The sequence below is a fragment of the Canis lupus genome, chromosome 2, assembly GCF_048164855.1.
Source record: "Canis lupus baileyi chromosome 2, mCanLup2.hap1, whole genome shotgun sequence".
NCBI lineage: Eukaryota > Metazoa > Chordata > Mammalia > Carnivora > Canidae > Canis > Canis lupus.
The window spans coordinates 72,419,986-72,439,402 of NC_132839.1; the positions used below are offsets into that span (position 1 = coordinate 72,419,986).

A 19,417-nucleotide genomic window follows, 5' to 3' on the forward strand; every position below is an offset into this window, starting at 1 on the left:
ATGAAGGATCACACCTGAATGGCTGTGCAAAGCGCAGTTAGCCACGCCACAAGAGCCCAGACCCAGAAACAGATGAACAAGGCCCAATGCCCAGCTGGGTGCAAGGACAGCCCAGCAGGTATGGGCCTGAAGGTCTGACACTGCAGGATGGCACTCGGCTGGGAAGGGACAACCCTCAGGCAGGATGGAAGTCCCTCTGTGCTCAGAACCCCCATAGCTCACAAAGTGCCAAGAGTTGGACACGAGAGAGCACTTCTCTCAGACCAGTGACCAGTCACTCCTAAGGAAGTAGAGACAGTGCTCTCCATTTCTTGTGCTCTCTTGAGTCCGTCTCTGCCCGCCACGGGACAGTTTCCAGGCCCCAGGGAGACAGGACCAGAGCTGTTCGATCTTGCTCCCAGGCTCTCCCACTATCAGTTGCTGTTTGCACCGCTCTTAAGACTTCTAGAAGGGATGAGCATCTTGAGTGCTTCTCTTTACCATCTGCTCATCTCCTGTTAAGTCAGGCCCCAACTCAGAGATGCAAAACTCCAGGGAAGACTCTGCCACCAAGTCCCTTTCCCATCATGAAACTGGCACTTCTGGTTTCCCCCACCCGGAGATGAAGAAACCAGGATTCAGAGAATATTTGTGAAACATAACATGGCTGAGATTCTACAGAGAAAGCTCCAGTCCTGTCCTGTCACTTACTAAATGTGTGGCTGTTCTACACCTCTTCACTTAGAAGAGCATTAGATCCTTCAACTAGCAAATAGGAAAAAGAGGATGCCTTATTGAAGAGCATTAGTATGGGGACCAAAGGCACACAATCAAAATGACCCAGGCATACCTCATAAAGATAAAAAGCTTCTGCACAGCAAAAGAAACAGTCAACAAAACTAAAAGACAACCTACAGGATGGGAGAAGATATTTGCAAATGACGTATCAGATAAAGGGCTAGTATCCAAGATCTATAAAGAACTTATCAAACTCAGCAGCAAAGAAAAAAACAATCCAATCATGAAGTGGGAAAAAGACATGAACAGAAATGTCACAGAGGAAGACATAGACATGGCCAACAAGCACATGAGGAAATGCTCCGCACCATTGGCCATCAGGGAAATACAAATCAAAACCACAATGAGATACCACCTCACACCAGTGAGAATGGGGAAAATTAACAAGACAGGAAACAAAAAATGTTGGAGAGGGTGTGGAGAAAGGGGAACCCTCTTGCACTGTTGGTGGGAATGTGGACTGGTGCAGCCACTCTGGAAAACTGTGTGGAGGTTCCTCAAAGAGTTAAAAATAGATCTGCCCTATGACCCAGCAATTGCACTGCTGGGGATTTACCCCAAAGATACAGGTACAGTGAAACACCGGGACACCTGCACCCCGATGTTTCTAGCAGCAATGTCCACAATAGCCAAACTGTGGAAGGAGCCTCGGTGTCCATCGAAAGATGAATGGATAAAGAAGATGTGGTCTATGTATACAATGGAATATTACTCAGCCATTAGAACGACAAATAGTCACCATTTGCTTCGATGTCGATGGAACTGGAGGATATCATGCTGAGTGAAATAAGTCAATCAGAGGACAAACATTATATGGTTTCATTCATTTGGGGAATATAAAAATTAGTGAAAGGGAATAAAAGGAAAGGAGAGAAAATGAGTGAAAAAATCAGTGAGGGTGACAAAACATGAGAGACACCTAACTCTGGGAAATGAACAAGGAATGGTGGAGTGGTGAAAAGGGAGATGGGCAGGGGTGGGGTGGGGTGACTGGGTGACGGGCACTGACGGGGGCACTTGACAGGATGAGCACTGGGTGTTATGCTACATGTTGGCAAATTGAACTCCAATAAAACAAAACTAAACTAAACTAAACTAAAAACTAAAAAACGAAATGACCCAGGCATAGGACAAGACCAGGAGCCAGGACCACAACCTAGGAGCAACAATAGAGAGCAGGCACAGGATATGGGACATAATAAAGTTTCAGAAACTTTAAGATAATTATGCTTCATACGTTTGAAGAAGTAAAAGATGAGACAGCATTTTAGAAGACAACTGGAGAAAGGACACGTATAAAGAAGCCCTCTGCAAATATTTGCAAAAGGGACAGGAGGAAAAGCCACGCTGATGAGCCTCATCGAGTGAGACACTGTGGCCAGTGCAGCAGCATCCTGATCGCAAGCATGCACCCTGCAGCCAGACTGCCTGGGCTTGAGCCTGGCTCTCTGTTTTCAAGTGTGTGCCCTGGGGCAAGCTCCACAGCCTCTCTCAAATCCTCATCCATGAGATGGTAAGAGCAGCAGTACCTGCTCCATAGGGTGGCTAAGAGGATTACAAGTTAGTATTCACGAAGTGTTTGGAACTGGGTCTGGCTCTAGGTTCTACTGTACACAGGAGGTACATTGTTAAGTATTCGTTAAATAAATAAAAAGAATGGAATTCAGTTCGGCAAACAAACTGCCTGGCCTGGCCCCTCTCTCCAGCCTCTTCCTTTATTTCTCTGTACTCAATACCTCAATCCACACATCAGTTGAACCGAGTTACTGTGCTTCACCAAATGCATCTTGCTCATTTCCTAGCCTTTCATCTGCCCTTTCTTCCCTCTGCCTGAAGTCTTCCTTCTCTTAGTCTACCTGGAAAGCCTCCTTTTAGCAGCATGGTGTTCATCAAACTTTTATGGTCACTTTCATTTATGTGACTGTCTTTCCCATTAGATCATAGCACAAACTATGTCTTATTCATCCTTTTTCCCAAATACTAAGCATAGCTATGGTTCCACAATGACTACTGGGTAACACATGAATGATTAACTGAATGAATGAATGAGTGAATGAATGCAACATACTCAGTGTTTGCTCTCAGGTCAGTGCAGTTAAGCAGTCATCATAACCAAGCAAGTATAATGTGATTGAGAATTCTTACTCTTCTAAGGCTTGAAGCATGCTCCCAGGGTCCTCTGAAGACAGAATGTCAATCATTTGGTCATTCAGCGCAAGGTCCTCATTGACACCATCAGCTGAGGTAAACTGGGAGTGCTCCAGCTTGCTCTCATGATGCTGAACCTGCAGGGAAATTTCAAGAATGGAGTAGGCCTTCTTATGAATGTCCTGTGCTGAGAAAATCATGGGGGAAAAGCAGGAACCTGCAGTCAGAGAAACTTGCTGGCCCCATCACCTGTGAGGAGGGTAAACTCAGACAAGACACTGCATTGCCCTGGGCCTCCATTTTCTCATCAAAGAAATGGGATCATAATTCCAGTAGCCCTGCATAGGGTTACTGTGCATATAAGCAAAACAATGTATGGAAAGGCCTCTGCAACTTGTAAAGACCTATAAAAATATTTCACTCAACAACAACAAAAATAAATAAAAATAAAAATAAAAATATTTCACCATCATCACCATCACCACCACCATCCTCATAATCGTCATTATCACCATTATCACCACCATCATCATCATCACCATTGTCATTATCACTATCACCATCATCACCATCATCATCACCACCATCACCATCATCAAAACCATCATCGTCACCATCATCACCATCACCATAATCATCATCGTACAGAGGGAGTTTCCAGTTGGCAGACAGACTTCGACAGGCATCTGGCTGGTTTCTAATTAGAATATAGATTGTCAGATGGAAGTGAGATGGGAGATAATTAAGCCCAACCCAATGATTGGATCGTTTTGTCCTTATTATTAATTCTTCAAAGAGGTAATAACTATAGCAAATATTTAAGAATTCCTCTCCCTGTGCCTTGGATATGTTATCATCATGAAACTGTCACCATAAAATAAGTGCTGTTGCCCCCACATTACATACAAGAAACCACAGCTCAGAGGGGTTATCTGCATTCACATAGCCCATGAAGAGTCAGGGTTGGCATCTGGTCCCAAGTCGATCTAACTCATAAGATAGACGGAGCGAAGTGCTAGAAAAGGTGAAGAAGGCTGTCTTGTGTTTTATAGCACACTGTCTCACTGGTGGCCTTGGGCTGGCAAAAATAAAGAAAAATGTGAAAAGAGTTCAGTCTGTGAACTTCAAGGGTCTTCAGGCCTTAAATCAACACTTTGCTTTCCTCTCTGCAGGTGTAATGATCAGCCTTTCATCTCCAGGAAATGATTCCTGCTCCTTCATCATAGCAGCAGGGAAGTTTTGTTCTGTGATTGATAGTGGCTCTGGGAGACAAGCTGAAGGTCTGTTAAGAGGGGCCCTTTGTCTCCTCCTCCCTTTCGCCTGCCACAGACACTGTGGGCCCATATCACTTTGAAATGACCGACCTCTCCTCTGGGAAGCAGACACCAAGAGAGCGATGAGACAGGCCCTCCAGCCTCCAGAAATGGCCCCCAGAAGCCAAGTCCAGCGTACATGTGGCCACTTGACCCAAGTGTTTCAACTTCATGGGCCTCAGTTTCCTCAATATAGAGTGAAGGGGAGGGATGGCTGATGTTCCTTCCCTTCAAGGTGCTGGGCCCCTGGGTAACACTGGGTCACAGCAGCTCCAGCCCTCCATGGCCCTGGAGGGACCAACAACATGCCATGACGCTTACTGCCTCAAGCATCTTCTCATGGAGCTCATTGCCCTCTATGAACTGCGGCTCTGATTTCCTTCCTGTCTGTCCAACCACTAATGGGCTGAAGGCTCGTTCATTCCCACACATTTATTCAGGGCTTTCCAAGCACCAGGTTCCGTACCAAGTAGTGGGGATGGTGGCAGATACCACCTGTTATCTACCCATGTCCCCTCGCCCTTACTGCTCCAGTGTCCACTAGCCCAAGATCTCTCAGCCAATACCCACACTTCTTTTCCTAAAGGCTTTTGCTGGCCCTCAGGGCCCATGCCAAGGAAATAAGGTCCCCCTGTGTCCGGCCCCTGCAGGAGCACTGGCAATACTGACTCTATCTGTGGCCCTCCATCTCATTCATGTCCTCTCTTGGGGCTATGTGTTCTGGCCCCTTGGAGATTAATATACATTCCTTAGAAATGCCCAGGAAGGCCAGAAGTGAGAGGTTTGTTTAGGCCTTCCATAATTTTTTTAAAGATAACATAGTCTTTCCCCCTCCTGATGCACAGATGGTGCCATGAGATCTAATGAAAGGGCAGCTGTCAGTGAGGTGCTCTCGAACCCATGAAGGTGTCAGTGGACCCTTTGATCTCACTACAGTGCCCTCTGCATGTTCCCTCACTCTATAAAATCTGTGGAGTAAGGTCTGGACTCTGTAAGAATAGCTGCTCAGCCCCTGGATCACCCCTCACCTGATCACCTACCAATTAAGTTACCCTGAATAAAACTCTGTGTAAACAGTATGCAGTGGCCTGCTCTGTTCTCTGGTCTCAAAGTGCCTTCTCAGTGGGAAGGACAGGCCTTCCTCCCCTACCTTCTAACAGCCCCTATGCCCCCATGTCCTTGACTGATGACTAGCGGGGTGTAGTATATACTCCAGCTCCTTCCCTCCTTGGGTGGAATGATTCTGAGATGAGTTCCATACTGTCCCCAGAGGTCCCAGGCAGGGTGAAGCTCCAGGGGCCCACAGCAGTAACCTGACCAGCGGCCTTCCTTCCTGCCTCACTTCCCAACCCCACACCACTACCTCCTGGGATCACTTCCCATACAGGCTATTTGTGTTTGGGTCCTGGACCCGGGGTGTGCTTCTGTGGGAATCCAGACCAAGGCAGGAATAGAGAGAATAAGACGTTCACAGGTGGGCCCAACAGATTAGGAGGTGTGCTGGGTGGGGTCTACAGAAGCTAGTGCGGGAACCCAGAGAAAGGGCCCCCACCCCAGCCAGCACGACACTCATGAAGGGCAGAGGATGGGAAAGCATCCGGGGTGAGTATGGTGAGCTGATGATCTCAGGGAACGCTGAGTTACTGCCTCGACTGGGGCTGAGGAGTGAAGAAGAAAATGGCAGCAGAGGTGGGCAGAAGCTGGCCCCGGGGGCTTCCTAGGCTGGGCTGACAGATCCACTCTCTCCCTGAGGAGGAAGTGAGTGTGGACCATTGAGGAGTGTGGACCAGGACCTGAGTCAGTGTGGCAGGAACACAGAGCCGGCCACCCAGATGGGGGCTCCGTTATTCAGTCAGATCACAAGGGGCCCTCAGCCCTGGCCACTTGCTGGAATCATCCAGAAAGCTTTAAAAACGATGAATGAGGGACGCCTGGGTGGCTCAGAGGTTGGGTGCCTGCCTTCAATTCAGGTCTGAACCCAGGATGTGGGATCAAGTCCCATATCGGACTCCTTGCAGGGAGCCTGCTTCTCCCTCTGCCTATGTCTCTGCCTCTCTCTCTCAGTCTGTGTCTATCATGAATAAATAAATAAATCTTTAAAAAAAGATAAATAAAAACGATGAATGACAAGGACACATCCTGACATGGTTGTTAGAGTCTCTGCAGCTGAGCCCGGACATGAGCATGTGTCTGTCATCTCCCTGGGGATGGGGACATTCATCTAGGGCAGAGACTCACCTAGCTGGAGGATAAACTTCAACCTCACATCTCCTGCCAACCAATCCCCCTCCAGGTACAAAACACATGTGGAGACTCACCTGATGCCTGGCAAACGGGCCTCCCTTTAAACACTGGTATCGAGCCATGAAGAAAAGTGTGACCCAGGTCAGCACAAAGGAGATGACAGAGGCTGTGAAGAATCCTGCTGCATGGAGGCCGTGATTTGGGACAACCTACAGGATGAGAGGAAGACAGGGGCTTGTCCATGGTCACGCTTTATATCTTTCAGTCAGGTCATAACTAAGAGTTACAGCAGAATAAGCACGGAGTCAGCGAGAATGGCCTGGGTTTGGACCCAACTGTCCCCACTGGCTGGTGGCCTGAGACCATCGCTGGACCTCTCTGGGCCTGTTTCCTCACAGCGTGGCTTCCACACAGTGCGTCGGAAGCCCTGAGCAGGATGAGCACTGCCAGGAAGTCAGCACGGTGGCTTGCACGCAGTAGGGCCACCCCCCTGCCGAGCCTGGCGTACCACAGGCACTCAAGAACATTAAATTCCCAAACCCACACGTAAGAAACCTAAGGCAGCACTAGGGGCCCGTGAGTTGTTTTGAGTCGGGGGCAGATTTCTGCAGAGGCCAGAGGAAGAATCTGTAGTGCCCTTCCCTTCTCCCCATGCTGTCTGCACCCCTCTTCCCAAAAACATCAGAAAGGCACCCCCCCCCCCAGCCCTCTCTGGACTTTAGGACCAGGCTAGAGGATGCACAGGGCAGGGAAGCATCGCACAGCAGGAGGTGGCTGGCTGCCAAGCAATCCAAAGACCTGGCTTAACATGCCCAGCCCTCTCTCTCCTCAGAGGCTTTCTCTGGACTCCAGCCAGTGAGAACCTGGGACAAATGTGCATCCGTGACAGGCCAGGAGTGGCTGGCATCAAACAACTGGGAGAAGCTAGTAGGTCCTAGACACTCCACCCTGAGCCCCTCCCTCCACCCGTTCCCTAGGTCCTAGACCACAGCAACAGCTGGCATCTGACAAGCACTCACAATGGGCTGAGACTGCTTGCACACTTATGCATGCATCAGAACCAGGACAGCCTGTGGAAACATGCATCACCCCACCCCGAGCTTCCAATTCACAAGACCTGGGGACAGGGCCTCAGGAGAGCCTTTCCAAGTTCCCAGGGGCTGCTGCTGTGCTATTGGTTTGAAAAACACCTTTTAAGAACTGCTGGGCTAAGGGTTTCACAAGACTTAACTCCTTGAATTCTCCCAAAGACACTTTGAACAAGATACAGAGCTCTGGATTTTTAATCCTACAGATCTGGATGGAAATGTCACCTCTGTCAAAACAGCTGTGATACCCCGGATGAGCAACTTGACTTCCGGCAACCTCACTTCTCTCATCTGTAAAATGGGGTAAAATTTCCTCATAGAATGAAGATTAAATAAAGTAGTAATATGGAGATTAGTGCAGTTTGGCTCATTTATCAATCAGCAATTATTTATTGAGTATTTACTGTGTACCAGGCTGTAAGCTGGGGTTCTTTGTGTGGTTATACTCTTTGTGTGGGTACTGACTGGGTCTGACCCAGGTCTGCCTCCTATTCACAAGTAAGGCGGACCTGTAAACAGCAGAGTAGGTGAAGCTTGGGCTCAGGACTCAGACACCTGGTGTGGCACCATCTCGGCCTTACTGGCCATGTAGTATTGGGCAGATGAGTTCATCTCTCTGCCTCTGCTCCTTCCCTTATAAATTAAGACAGTAGCCCTCCAAGGGTCATACTGAGGATTACACAACGAAAGATGAATGGATAAAGAAGATGTGGTTTATGTATACAATGGAATATTACTCAGCTATTAGAAATGACAAATACCCACCATTTGCTTCAACGTGGATGGAACTGGAGGGTATTATGCTGAGTGAAGTAAGCCAGTCGGAGAAGGACAAACATTATATGTTCTCATTCATTTGGGGAATATAAATAATAGTGAAAGGGAATATAAGGGAAGGGGGAAGAAATGTGTGGGAAATATCAGAAAGGGAGACAGAACGTAAAGACTGCTAACTCTGGGAAACGAACTAGGGGTGGTAGAAGGGGAGGAGGGCGGGGGGTGGGAGTGAATGGGTGACGGGCACTGGGGGTTATTCTGTATGTTAGTAAATTGAACACCAATAAAAAATAAATTAAAAAAAAAAAGAATATGAATGAAGGTGAATGTAGTCATTAAAAGAGTGCCTGGCTTTAATATGTGCTTACTAAACACCAGTGATTCTTGCTGTATCTTCCTTTGTGGGCTGTGTAAAATAAAGGCAAACACCTTTAGTATAGTAATAGAGAAGCTATATGGTGGCCATTAATGAGTCATTTTATCACAAGATGGACTCAAAAACAAACCTGGTTTGAGAGCCTCACATTCTGGTAATACTTTCATCCCTTGGAGTGTTTTCACCAAAATGTCTATACTCAAAAATAAGAGGGACAAAGTGTGTGTGTCCATAATATGAGGCTTTATAATGGTCAGCCCTTTAACTCAGCAATTTCATGCCTAGGATTCTCTCCTTAGGAAATAATTCAAAAATATGCATAAAAGCTTATATACAAGGTTGGTTTGGCCTAGAAATATACACAAAGATTTATTTATTTATATATGATTGTTTTTGCAGAGCACCATATAAAGTAACACAACTGTGTATGGATCCTAAATGTTCCCAAAACAAAGAATGATTATATTTTAAGTTTCTATAAATTATTCAATCCATATAATGAGCAATAATGTAGCCATTTTGTTACTCTTCAAAAGCACAGTAATGTATGTGTACTAGGGAAAAGGGTTCTTAACAGAAGTCTGTTTAAAAAGAAAAGCAAATTTCCTGTTACCTTCCCCTACCCACTCTAACCCAGCTTCCCTGAGGCAAATGTTTAAACAGATACTGTTTTTAGTTTTTATGGCTTCGTTAACCAAAATGGTTAGTTAACTTAAATACTCTAAAAATTAAGCATGTATCTTTATTTCTTGATTCATCAAATTACATATTATTAACTGAATTCCTGCTTTGACAGATGTGGATTTAGGTCATGAATTTTTACCTTACAAATTTATAGGATTTGTAACCTATAAATCTCTCTCTCTCCACACTTCCAATTTTAATGACTATTTTTAGTTTTTCAATTAGCTACCTTTGTAACTTCAAATTAAAAAATTAAACTTCAACTTTCACAGCACTTAGAGATTATTTTTTGTTTTATGTCTTCTTACTAAAAAAGATAATGAAATTAGTGTCCTACACTTGCCTCCAACTTGCCTTTCCTACTTCTTTCTTCCAGAAATTGTTTGACTTATAACATATATATTTTGTTCTGCAACCACAATTCTTTGTGGTTGTTTATAGGTTAATTACAGAAACTAAAAGTAACAAAAATTAAAAGACTTTATCATAATGATGATTAGGAAAATGTTATTCTCTAAAGAATTAAGTAAAAAATATAATCCTACATCACTATCCATCTGCTCCTCAAAGCAGTATGTTTCTAATTCAGTCCCTTTTCTTATAGTTTATCAATTATTCAAAATCATGCCATATTTTTAGTTTGCTTCAATTTGGACTAGCATTCTTTTTTGTGCAACTTTTTTTTTCCTAAAGTTTTTCATTGCCCTTCTTTTTTCTTCCTGTCATATACCATTTCCTTAATGATAGTATCTGTTGCAGGGAGTGGTTTCTTTCTTCTTCAAGTTGTCATTCCCAGAATGCTTTGACACTCTACTCTAATCAGGACTGGTTACTTTCCAGGCTTGCTGCACTGCTGTCATTTGGAGCCCTCTCTTTACAGCTTTCAGTATTGTTACACATTATTCCTTAAAGCAAAACTAAGTTTCTTAGATCCCATCTCTTTCTATTTCTTGGATGCTTTTTTTTTTAATTCCATGGAGTATTTTCAGTATTTATTTATTCTCAAGTTAATCTGTTTAGAATTTTTTTTTATTTTATAAGTCTTAAAAGTGTTGTTACTTTCTCCTCATTTGATTGATAATCTGGCTAAATCTATAATTCAAGGTCCAAAATCATTTTTCTTCAGCACTGGAGGTACCATCTCACTGTCTTCTGGCATAAAAGTGTCTGATGACTTCTTATAAGGATCTGTTTTTGCTTTTTAGGAATTTTAAGTTTTCCCTTTCCCTCAGAGTTCTGATTATTTGACCATTAAATTTTTTTTTAGATTTTATTTATTTATTCATGAGAGATACACAGAGAGAGGCAGAGATATAGGCAGAGGGAGGAGCAGGCTCCTCTTAGGGAGCCCAGTGTGGGATGTGGGACTCGATCCCAGATCCTGGGATCATGCCCTGAGCCAAAGGCAAATAGATGCTCAACTTCTGAGCCACCCAGGTGTCCCACCATTAGAACTCTTTTCTGCATGCTGGTAACCTATTACACCCGAATTCTATGACTATCATCATCACCATCACTGGAGAAGCCAGTCTGTGACCAGTTTAATCAGGAATGGCTGCAGATTATGAGAACATTGAATGTATTACTCAGGGGCTAAAAACACAATAAAGCCAGTCCTTGGTCCTGTGGTAACAATGCAGGCTGTAGTCAAGTTAAATTTTTCTCACAGACCAACAAGGCCAACTTGACCTTCAAGACAGCTAATGTATGTCAAGGTAGGGCAGAAACAGGAGCTTCAGTCCAGACATTTATTGGAACCTGAATCAAAGAGCAATGCCGCATATGACTTTTTTGGCTACTGATCAATCAACCTCAATCCAAAGATGCTGTTATCAGAGACAGTCAGGGAACCAGTTCTGTTTCCATATTTGAATATCCTCCTGACTCTAAATCTTACATTTTAATTAACACGAAAATGACATGCAAGTTGTCTATTTGTGCTGGAAATAGTCCTCTGTGCTCTGATATGTATGCTTACTGGATTAAGAAAAAAATCAATACACTGTATAAACATGAACAGCATTGCACAGAGGTTACATTAAATACTAATGGAAAGGAAACAAAAAATCTGTGTCTAAAGAGGACAAAGGGGATATTGATTAGTAATTTGTTTTCAAGATTCTTCTTTCATAGAAGACAAATGCTTTTTTTTTCTTTCAGTTTTAAGAAGAATGGGGAGATAGGGAATTAATGGTATCTGATCACCATCAACTGCCAGTCCCTAGTTTGGATGCATGTAATAGGTTCAATAGTGTCTTCCAAAAGGATATACCAAAGTCTTAATGCCCAGTACCTATAAATGTGATCATATTTGGAAATAAGGTCTTTGCAAACATAATCATGTTGAGTTGGATACTGGGTTAGGGTGGTCCTAAATCTAATGAACGTTCCTTATAAGGACAGAGAAATGCAGAGACAGATTCACACAGAGAGGGCCATGTGACCATGGAGGCAGAGATTAGAGTGATAGATACAACCATAGATTTTCAGGAGCCACCAGAAGCTAGAAAGAGAGAAGGATTCTTCCCTACAGCCATCAAAGGGAGCACAGCTCTGCCAACACCTTAATTTCAGACTTCTAGCCTTCAGAACTGTGACAGAATAAGATTCTGTTATTCTAAGCTCCCCAGTTTGTGATAACTTCTATGGCATCCCCAGGAAACTAATAAGGTGTGATATATGCTTTATATTATTCAATCTTCAGCAATTCTATTGGGGATGTATTATCCCCATTCTATTTATAATTGGTAAATGTAGATGGAAAGAGATTAAATAATCAAAGTCCACAGCTGAAAAACAGTCCTAACCCTGCTTGGCTCCAAAGTGCATGTTCCCCCTAATAGATCAAACTGCTTTTGTCCAGGGAGTTGTGTGGTTTTCTAAAAGCATTTTTAGTTCCAACTTCCCATACCATGGTAGAAGTTAACCTGCCTGCTTAATGAAAACCAGAAACAAAGACTAGGACAGAATTACATGCAGGCAGGGTCACTGTACTGCAAAAGGCAGCAACAGATCTGTCTTCTCCTTTCCTACTTCATGAAGTAAAACTGGTCAACTGGATCAGGCCACCATGCTTTTCTTCCTCTTCCCACCTCTACCTTCTCTGAATATCCACCTGGTATCTTGCCCTCCTTTGGCCATTCACATGGCCAAGAAGAGTCGATTCAGCATTGCAGGGCATGGGAGCAGGACCTAATACCAATGCAGGAATGAATGCCTATATCTAGGAAGAAGGCAAGGGATAAGGTAAGCTCTACAGATCCTACCATCTTTCTCTCTTCTCTCTTGCAATTCCTACTTTCAGATACCAAGTGATAAGTGCATATAGGTAGAGACTGTCTGCTTGGGACAGGCCCACTCACAACTCACTTTCTTCTTTCATCCTTCATTTCTCAGTGTTGCTAAATTAAGCTAGGTCTTGCTCCCCTGATCTACCCAAAATGCCTCTGCTCTTCAACTTTCCTCTTCCATGTAAATAACTAAAGAAGACTAAGATCTCAAGATGTAGCTTTATGGGAAAAGATAGGCTCTACATAATTACTACCTACCACCTTTATCACCATCATTATACTCACCATGATTGCCATTATGATTATCACCAACAGTCTCACCATCACATCACTATCATCACTATCACCATCAGCAGCAGCAGCACTGTCACTATCATCATCATCATCATCATCATCATCATCATCATCATCATCACTTTATCATCACCATGACTATCATCATCACCATCACTATCACCATCATCACTATCATCCATCATCAACCATGCCACTACCATCATCATCACCATCACTACCATTGTCAGAACCATCATCAGTAACACCATCATCATAGCTGACATGTACTGAGCAGACACTACTCCAGAGATGGTTCCAAGTGCTTTGCATGCATTCTTACAATAATACCACAAAATGGACACTGTTTTAGTCTGTATTTTACAAATTAGAATACAAAAGTACTAGTAAGTTAAATAAGTCACCCAAGATCACAGAACTAGTCAATAGTGAGTGAACCTGGGATTCACACATCCAGCAGTCAGGGCTAGTAGCCTTCATACACAGTGGCCTCTCCAGGGCTCAGGCTCTAGCCTGGCCTTTTACCAGGAGCCCTGCATTGGGTCATGAGGTCTTGGGTCACTGTGAATGTTGAGATTCTTATTATGAGTATACAGCTCACTCTTCTGGACTGACTGGTAGGGCAGGATTTTCAAAATCTCCCAGTAGCTGGCCAAAAGCTGTCACAATCCATTCTTCAAAACTACACTTAACCATCAGTATCTTTATTGAACTGTTTGCCAGTGGCCAGGGCTTACTCCTTTTCTAGTCTTTAAAACCATACTTTAAACTCAGAATTCTTACATCCACTTCATATGTGCTAAAACCAAGCTTTGCTATACCTGTGTTTGTTGAAACTCTCTATTTAAGTGGGCTACCAGGGGTGACTCAGTGTTTGGATGTGGTGATAAACTTTCTTGACATCTAGTTTATTCAGTGGGCCCAGGCTGTGTGCTGGAAGGACAAGGGAGAAACAGATCCAGGCCCTGCTCTGAGGCCCTCACAATCCTGCAGAAAAACACACAAGCAAGCAGGCTGAAGTGACACGGTGTGACTAGGTTGAAGCTAGAGACACCTGGAGGAGTGGGGCTGGGAGGAGGGGCAGCCCTTAACCTAGCTCAAAAGACAAAGGAGGCTTTCCATGAGGGGACCCATGGGCAGGGGAGAATGAACCAGGAGGAGATCAAGCCAGGCAGAGAGAACAGCATAAGCAGGATGTGCAGATGAAGAGATGCAGCTCAGGTCCCAAAGGGCCTTCAAGAGCAGGTTAGTGATTCACGATATCATTCTAAGGGCTTGTGGGGGAATCAATACAGGGTTTTAGGCCAGGAAGTAACATGGTCAGATCAGTGTTTCAGAAAGATAAATCTGGCCACTGCATGACATCAGGCTGGAGGAGCACAAACTGGACATGACAGCCAAGGGAGTGAGGATGAAGACATGAAACAAGGCTGCAGGAAGCAGTAGAGTATGCTAGTAAAGACCACGGCCCTAGTCGGGAGTTCCACTCTCAGCTCTACACCCTACCACACTGTGGGACCCTGGGCCTCCCCTTCTGTAAGCTACAATTTCCCCAACTGTAAAATGAGTATTAAAACAGTGCCTATGTTTCCTTGCTAAGTTAAATGCAGAATTGCCATACAACCCAGCAATTCTGCTCCTAGGTGTATACCCCAAAGAACTGAAAACAGGTGCTCAAACAAAAATCTGTACCTGAATATTCATGGTGGCACTATTTACAATAGCCAAAAGATGGGTAAATCCCAGACGTCCACCACTTGAAGAAGAGATAAACAAAATGTGGTCCAGCCACACATGGAATAAGATTCAGCCATAAAAAGGAATGAAGTAGCTACAACATGGATGGACCTCGAAAATATTATGCTAAGGAAAGAAGCTGGACACAAAAGGCCACATTTCATTATATGAAATGGCCGGAACAGACAAATCTATAGAGACAGAAAGCGGATTAGTGGTTGCCAGGGGCTGGGGGTGGAGGGGAGATTGAAGAGCAACTGCTCAATGGGAACAGAGTTCCCTTTTGGGGTGATGGAAATATTCCAGACCTAGATAGTGCTATTGTCTGCTCAACACTGAACATACTAAATATCAATAACGGTAGATTTTACGTATGTGCACTTTACTACACACACAAAATAGGGCCTACTGGCTAGGGATGCAGCACACAGAGGTCAGTCAGTAAATCTGAACTGCTAGTACTACTACTTCCAGCAGCCTGGAGAGAAGGGCAAAAATTAGGGGAATATTTAGGAGACAGAGTCCACAGGATACAGTGAGTGAGCACAGAACAAATGTGTGTGATGCCAGAGATAGAGTCAAAAATATCCCTGGATATCTCTCTTGGGAGACTGGGTGCTGGTGGGACCCACCACCGCAGTGACAGGTGCAGAAATTTAAGCACTAGAAATCAGCCCCAAGTTAATCATACTTTTGAGATTTCCTCCAGAAATCTTGCAGCCAAATTCCACTGATAATCATTAGCAAGTACAGATTTCAAAGAGCCTATTTACCATAAACTTCATTAACGAAGAATAGGGAAAGAGAAGCCAGCTCAGTGATCCCAGCCTCCTCATCCCCAGGCCCTAACTTTCTCACTTGTCTGACAAAACTCATGCGCTATTACCATCTCTTTAATCATGTATTAGCTGAGAGCAGATTCCTTTGATGAGTTCCACCACTGCATTTATGAAGAGCAATGCTGCACACACACACACACACACACACACACACACACACAAAAGCCTTTCAAAAGGAATGCTTTAAATGCTTCTAATCTAACAGAAGTTACAAAAGCATGAGGAGGAATTGTTTATAGAGTTGGACTTCAATCATGTAATAAATCCACAGACTTATAGAAGCAAGAAACCAACATGTTAGCAATAGTCCTCTGACTATGGGATTATTATATTCCCATATATAATATTATATTATTATTTTATGCTTCCAACTTTCTCTGTGTGTGTCTATGTGATAGAGAGGGGGCATTTCCTCTAAATGTCCCAGTGGACACATATTAAATCCTACCCACCTACCCCCCAAAAGACAGAAAAAGTTTGGAGAAAAGAGAAGATCAGACAGAATTTCTCTGGAAGAGATTTTAGGGGTAACTTAGCTGGAATCCTCCACTTTGAGCTAAAGATCCAAGAAGCAGAGGGGATTCAGTGACTTGGGGAACTTTGCCCCACAGCCCTTGAAGAACAGCTCTGAGGGTAAAGAGTCTCTGGGGTTCCCAGCTGACAATTCTGAAGAGTGAGAGTTTAGGAGTCATCACTGGTAGAGGGAATAATACTTAAAAATGGAGCTTTGCTAAGGTACCCGTCTGGTGAAGAAGTGGATTTGAGAACAGATTGCACAGCTGGTCTCTGTTCCTTAACATAGGCTTCAAGCTTCAGGACCTCGGCCAGTTCCCACAGCCTCTCCACACCTGATTTTTTTTTTTTTTTTTTTAATATTAAACGAGAAAGTGAAACTAAATCATCTGTAAATCATTTGCTCTTCCAGGGCAAAAATTCTATTCTGATGTCACAAAAATGTATTAAATGCCAACCAGGAGAATAATCTCAAGAATAATCTCAATGTCACAGAATGACAAGGTTTATCAGATGTCCTGGTGTCATGGGATCCCAGCCAAGGGTGCTATACCAGCATGCCTGGGGGAAGGTTTAGGAATCACAGAGGTGCAGAATTGGTCAGGCTCCTGCAGGATGTTTATGAGTTGTCCAAAGCACAGGTAAGGAAAGAACAGCATATGCAAAACTGGAGCAGCGTGGAAAACCCAGGGACCCAGCAGCACCAGGTGATGGCACCTGGTGATGGCAGAGGCCAGCTTTTCTGATGGCTCCTGAATATTAACCTGAACTAACTGGGCTTAATCCAGCAGGGAATAGGGAGTCCCTCCAGAAAGAGAAAAGCAAGCAGGTTTGTTTTTTAGAAACATCACTATAGTGAGGACGATGGCTGGAGGGGAGTAGGACTGGACAGTGGGAGTAGGCTGGTTGGTAATCCACCCAAGAGATGACACAGAGAAGGTAGACATGATGATGTGTGACTGCACAACCTCATCCTCTAAGTGCAACTCAATGCCATGTGACTCTGCTAACAGTCACATGCTCCATCCATTGTGGTTGATCAAGGGCACTCACTGTAAATTCCTCTATTTGAGAAATTCTCGTGTTGCATATAGCTATCCAAAGACACTTTCTTTTTCTTATTAATAGAAACTCTTTATGTATCAAAGGCGTTAATCCTTTTTCATGTCTGTGACAAGCAGTTTCCCAAATTTGTCACTTAACCTTTCTTAATGCTGTTTTTTTTAAAGATATTTATTTATTTATTTGTTTGTTTGTTTGTTTATTTATTTATTTATTTATTTATTTATGAGGGAAAGCTTGAGCAGGGGGAGCGGCAGGCAGAGGGAGAGAGAGGAGCAGGCTCCCCACTGAGCAGGAAGCCAGATAAGGGGCTCAATCCTAAGACTTGGAGATCATGACCTGAGCTGAAGGCAAATACTTAACCAACTGAGCCACCCCAGGTGCCCCCTCTTAATGCTGTTTTTAAATGTACAATTTTTGGGATGCCTGGGTGGCTCAGCGGCTGAATGTCTGCCTTCAACTCAGGTTGTGATCCTGGATCCTGGAATCCCAGGATCGAGTCCCACATCAGGATCCCCACAGGGGAGCCTGCTTCTCCTTCTGCCTGTGTCTCTGCCTCTCTCTCTGTGTCACTCATGAATAAATAAAATCTTTTAAAAAATAAATAAATGTAAACTTTTCAACTATTTGAGCACTTAAATTTATGGTCTTCCTTCATGGTTCTCTTCATATCATATAATACTAACTATATTTACCTTTTACAAATCGTTTTACTGAGATTTTAATCTGATGCGGGAATTCATCTTTATTTTTTGTCCGAAAGATCCAACCAGTTGCCCACAAATTTAGGAAAGATATTCTTTTCCCATTGATTTGAAATACCCATCTTACTATAAGTATGTCTGTGTACATATTCTATTCTGTTCCATTGGTCTGGCTTTTCTGGAAGAGTGGCATACTACATTAATGTAGCTTTATAATTTTTTAATATCTCCTAGGGAAAATCCTCCCATATCATTTCATTGTCACAATGTTCTCATCTGGTTTCACAAATTTATATTTTCAGGTGAAACTCTGATGAATTTGATCACATATCTCCCCCCAAAGCCTATTGAAATTATTATTGGAACTGCATTTTACATGAATTTGGGGTGATACAACAGTTGTTTTAAATGGCTCTCTCTTGATTAGATCTGAGGTCCTCATTCTCTGGGTCCCTGCCCTGGCACCCAGCCCTTTTGAGGACACATGGAATCAACACAAGAAGCTGTAGGGAGATCCAGCACAATCTGAACACCAATGTCCAGCACGTACAGTGTGATTTTTCTTTTTCCTCCCAGACACTCGTCAGGCAGCAGACAGAAGGGGCAAGAGGATCTCATGATACAAAATGAGAAGCAATTTCCTGGGGCCTTACTTTCCTTGGCTGACACCTGCTAGTTTCACCCTCAGGAACGTAACAGAAAATAAATGAGCCGATGGGGTCTCCTAGGGTTGCAGAGTTTCCCAATCTACATGACGGATGCTCTTAATGCCTTTATTTTATGTTTTAGCCGCATGATGGAGTGCCAGGGGAGCCACTGCCCTGCTCTTCCTACTCACTCTGGCACTTTCCTAGTGTAATGATGTCACCTCGCAGGTGCCCAAGTAGGCCTGCTAGAACACAAGGTAACTGGCAAGGGACTTGCCTCATCCACATATGTGTATCCACTGGTGCCAGGCACTGGGCTTGCACCCAGGAGACCTGGGTTCACATCCAACCAACAGTCCAACTGGCTCAACTTCAATGTCAGATCCTCAGTGGCATATTTTAGAACACGCTTCCTCTATCTTTAACTGTCTTTTCCTTTAACTACATCCAGCTGAATTCTTACCTCCTCCATGAAGCCTGCCATCTACCCACCACTCTTTACTGTCACTATCTGCAGCATGTGTGGCCTGGATTTTCATAACCTCGCAATTCAATCATGGTATTTGTGTATTGCTTGACCTTTTTTTGTTTGTTTTTCTCATTTAATGTCTCGGTGAGGGCAGGGGGGACAGTGGGAGGCGAGTGATCTGAGTCTCCAGGCTGCCCCAGACATCACTACACCCTGAAATTTGCACTGGGCCTGACTCACACACATCTGCATGATCCCCGTGGGCATCTGGGCACAAGACCCTGATACTTGAGGTCCATTCATGATTATCACAGGACACCTGCAGGGGGTGGTGTCTGCTTGTACATATAATAATAATACCAGGGACACCTGGATGGCTCAGCGGTTGCGTGTCTGCCTTTGGCTCAGGGTGTGATCCCGGGATTCTGGGACCGAGTCCTGCATTGGGCTCCCCA

The 19,417-nt window shown here is 44.0% G+C and overlaps 1 protein-coding gene across 4 annotated transcripts in view; it reads right to left on the reverse strand.

Annotated features, from left to right (window-relative positions):
- EVC2 (EvC ciliary complex subunit 2) overlaps positions 1 to 19,417 on the reverse strand; it is a 126,696-nt gene that overhangs the window by 77,881 nt on the left and 29,398 nt on the right. For all 4 annotated transcript variants that reach the window (XM_072806477.1, XM_072806471.1, XM_072806466.1 and 1 more), the window contains exons 8-9: positions 6,557 to 6,691; positions 2,923 to 3,062 (exon numbers count right to left, since the gene is read on the reverse strand). In XM_072806477.1, the coding sequence (XP_072662578.1) occupies positions 2,923 to 3,062; positions 6,557 to 6,691 (275 nt within the window). The remainder of the gene's footprint in view (positions 1 to 2,922; positions 3,063 to 6,556; positions 6,692 to 19,417) is intronic.